At 29.0% G+C, this 3,755-nt stretch overlaps 1 protein-coding gene across 1 annotated transcript; it reads left to right on the forward strand.

The window, feature by feature from the left end:
* Nucleotides 1-1,537: 1,537 nt before the first annotated feature.
* On the forward strand, nucleotides 1,538-3,509 carry LOC139870208 (uncharacterized). The gene is made up of 4 exons (XM_071858045.1): nucleotides 1,538-1,887; nucleotides 2,027-2,109; nucleotides 3,060-3,262; nucleotides 3,372-3,509. The coding sequence occupies exons 1-4, from the start codon at nucleotides 1,649-1,651 to the stop codon at nucleotides 3,495-3,497; spliced, it is 651 nt and encodes a 216-aa protein (XP_071714146.1). The 5' UTR covers nucleotides 1,538-1,648; the 3' UTR covers nucleotides 3,498-3,509.
* The last annotated feature ends 246 nt before the right edge of the window (nucleotides 3,510-3,755 follow it).

Raw genomic sequence — 3,755 nt, forward strand, 5'->3', positions numbered from 1 at the left:
TGTGACGACTCAGCGATGTCTACTTGAGGGGGAGTCAACTCTATACTGCACTCTTTTTTCCTTGACTAAAGTTTTTATCCCACTGAGTTTTTTCTTTAGCAAGGTTTTTAACGAGACAGTACTAGTTGCACTCTAATAAAATTGATCATCCAAGGGGTAGTGTTATAATATGAACGTACAAAAAGTCATATGGAGATATGGATGATAAATTTTATAGTCAACTTTGTATAGCTTGCATAGTAATATTTTACACTATAAATAGAAATGTATGGTAGCCATTTAATGGTGTACCATTTCTCTTGAAATATCAATATTTCTTCTCTCTTTGTTCTTATATATTGTTACATATTTAAGTAGTTAATAGGCCACTAAATGTAGTTATAAACTACTGAATTATAACAAGAGTATATTTTTTATATATTAATACTTTCTTTTTCTTTTATTAAATGACAATAACAACCCCTCAACTTTTAACAAACTTTAATAACAAGAACAAATTTGATAATCACTCTTGAACCTTTAACAAAATGACAATAACAGTCCATGTTATTTATATATTATCAATATATATATATATTTATATAAAAAAGTCAACGAAAGTCAACATCCGAGTTCTCCCCGAGTCGTCGAGAACTCCTCAAAAACCTCCTGCTGAGTTCTCCTCAAGTCGCGAGTTTGACAACCTTGGTCATTGTAAAGAAATGGTAATACATGGTAGTAAATCAGCCGACTTAAACTTAAGAAATTATAATTAGCCCATTGTGTAGTTTTGGGTTTTAGGGCCCAATCAGTAGCTTCTTCCTAAACCAGTCTACTTTGTGTTATCAATTGTTCGCCTTTCTTTCCTTCTTTTTTACTTTAGAATAGTTAAAAACATATCTTATTTTGTGTGTGTTTTGTATTAATATATAGAATATAGATATAGAAATATAGTTCGCCAAGTCCAATTGTATACCTGGGTCCGTTAGGATTATTCAATTACCGATATAATATTAGATATATTCTAATTCTAATTGTAATATTTTGTTTTGTTTTTCTTATAGGTACAAGGATTACCTAGTCCTTGCATATATTTATCTATTTCGAGTTTATATTTATTAAGCAACTCGTTCATTAAAAAAATAATAGACACTTTTTGTAAGCAATGTTGACGAATTTTAGTGGACTTCTAAACTTTGAAGCATCAACAAACACGATTAGTCGAAGGTTAAAGTATTTGATATATGTAACAATGTCGAAACTTTTAGACATGCATGGTTACCTTGATGTTTTTGCATTAAGGATTACAATTTGAAATTTACAGCCCTAGTTGATGACTTTAAGAAGGTTTTATTAGTGTCAAATTTAAAGAATAATTATTATAATTATGGAGTAAACTTTTGCACCAAGGCTAATCATCCGCCTAACATGAAGTTTCCAAATGTTTGACTTTGATCTTACACATAACGAAAAGTCTTCTTCTATTAAAGCCAGCTAACACTTCATTTTGCATATAAAAAACATAACAAACTCACACTTACGTAACTATTAACTTCAACAACTCCATTAACAACTTTCCATAATCCAATCCTTAAATTAAGCACACGAATAAACACATTATATTCAAAGCCTTCTAATCTACAAAAAGCGAAAACAAGACTAGCTAGACATGTCTTCAACGATCACTAGATTCATCGTAGCTGATCCTTCGTTATATCTGAAACCAAATGGACAAGTTCTCCTCTTCAATCCTATATCGAAAACACATATTTCAATGAAGAATTTTTTATGGAAATTTCATGCTAAAAGCTGGAATCTGCAAACGACGACGTTTGTAAGACAAAGCAGCGTTAATCCGCCACCTGAACCTCCTATTCCATCTGGATCCCCTTCTGGTTCTGGTTCCTTGTAAGTATATAACCTTTTTTCGTAAACATATTATATACTATTAAGTAATTAAGTGGTAATTAGTAATTAGTAATATATATTATAATAATAGGTTTAATTGGCTAACTTCTTCTTGTGATTCATTTATAATTTTTTACAGGAGAAATTGGATTGTGGGAATAGCATTAACATTCATTTTGCCTTTTTTCACTCATAAATGGGGGTCATTGCTTCTACTTAAAAGTAAGGAAATAATATGTTAAAGTAGTTATTGTTAGTATATATTTTGATCAATATTTGTCTAATGCATGTCAATAATATTAAATACCAAAATTTATATATTTATTATATATATTATATAATTTTGTGTCATATCGTGGTAGACTATCACAGGCCAAGTGAAAGATAAGAAAAACAAATAGAAATATCGTACCAATGCTAATATCTTTATTAAAAATTTTTATCAGTCAACTTTTGTGAAACAGACATGAATTGAGTAATACAATGGTTAATAAATTAACGAGAATGTATCAAACTAGCATGCATCTAAATGTGTATATCGAATTAATTAGTTCCTAGTGATTGGAGTTTGAAAATTTCTAGTGGAGACATAACTTTACAACTTTTATTTGGAGCCTTTTTTTGAAAAATATATGTATAGTATTTGTAATTCTAACTTGTGTGATATGATAAACATTAATATATTGTTATTATTTATTTATTTATATCTAATTTATGGTACCCTAACTTATGTATTCCGTATGTCACTACAGTAGATTTATCATTTGTTTACACATATTTTAACACAGATAATAAATTTATTGTAGTCTTAGTAATAATCGTATCAAATGTCATTAGAGTACCAACATATAACAACAAATTAAAAGTTTATAAAACACATACACAATGAAAGTCTGGATAGTTCAAATTTTATTTTCTCACAAAACACTTAAACATAATTACAAATACCATATTAACTTTATCAGCATAGAATGTTTACCCAAAAGTATACTCCATACTCCGTATATAGCATAAACATATTCTCAGACTCAACACTGGTATAAGAAATATGCTAATCTGTCAAACATAATATAATTTGGTAACATTGAATGCTACATTTTGAATTTCAAATGACCCTAGAATATATCAGGTACTTAATAAACTTTGAGTCGATCTAACAATTAATTATGCAGCTAAAGTCGAAAAAAACATTGAGACAACTGAAGAGGTAGTGAAATCCATAGGAAAGGTTGCGGAAAAAGTTGATAAAGTGATCGATAGCATAACCGATGATCTTCCGAATGATAGCAAACTCAAGAAAGCATTGGAACGTGCCGATGAATTAGTCGAAGGAGTTGCCAAAACTGCTCATGTTGCAGATGATTTCATCATTAAGGTTAGCTTAAACCTCTTTCTCTCTTTTTAAATCTATAATTACATATATATTTTTGCAGTTAATTATTATTAATTAATATAAATATATGTTGGCCGGAATGGTGGCTCAGGTAGAAGAAGCTGAAGATAAATTAGAGTCGTTGATTATTCAACAAGAAAATTCCAAGAGGGAAGCAATTTCTAAAGTAGATGAAGACAAAGAGGACCAAGAAGATATAGACAAAAACATAAAATAAATAATGTAAAGAAAGAACTATTTATTTAATTTTGTATAATATTATTATTAATTAATTAAAATTAATTTGTTAATACTTCATGGATTTTCTGAGTAGAATCTTACAAATCTAATTAACAATAATAATTTGATTTGTTAAAGCAAGTGGTGTTGTGTTGTGATAGTTTATTTTGGTGTTGTGATAATCATTGCAGGTTTGTTCTATGGTATCCTTGTTAATCGGTATACAGCTCAGTACGTGTTATTGTTATTGAACGAT

The sequence above is a fragment of the Rutidosis leptorrhynchoides genome, chromosome 10 (genome assembly GCF_046630445.1).
Source record: "Rutidosis leptorrhynchoides isolate AG116_Rl617_1_P2 chromosome 10, CSIRO_AGI_Rlap_v1, whole genome shotgun sequence".
In the NCBI taxonomy this organism is placed as follows: domain Eukaryota; kingdom Viridiplantae; phylum Streptophyta; class Magnoliopsida; order Asterales; family Asteraceae; genus Rutidosis; species Rutidosis leptorrhynchoides.

Bases quoted from the DNA above. Each gene is read 5' to 3' on its own strand.
- LOC139870208 (XM_071858045.1), top strand. From the start codon at position 1,649: ATGTCTTCAACGATCACTAGATTCATCGTAGCTGATCCTTCGTTATAT. The intron at 1,888-2,026 runs GTAAGTATATAA...AATTTTTTACAG, and splicing joins CCTTCTGGTTCTGGTTCCTT to GAGAAATTGGATTGTGGGAA. The intron at 3,263-3,371 runs GTTAGCTTAAAC...ATGGTGGCTCAG, and splicing joins CAGATGATTTCATCATTAAG to GTAGAAGAAGCTGAAGATAA.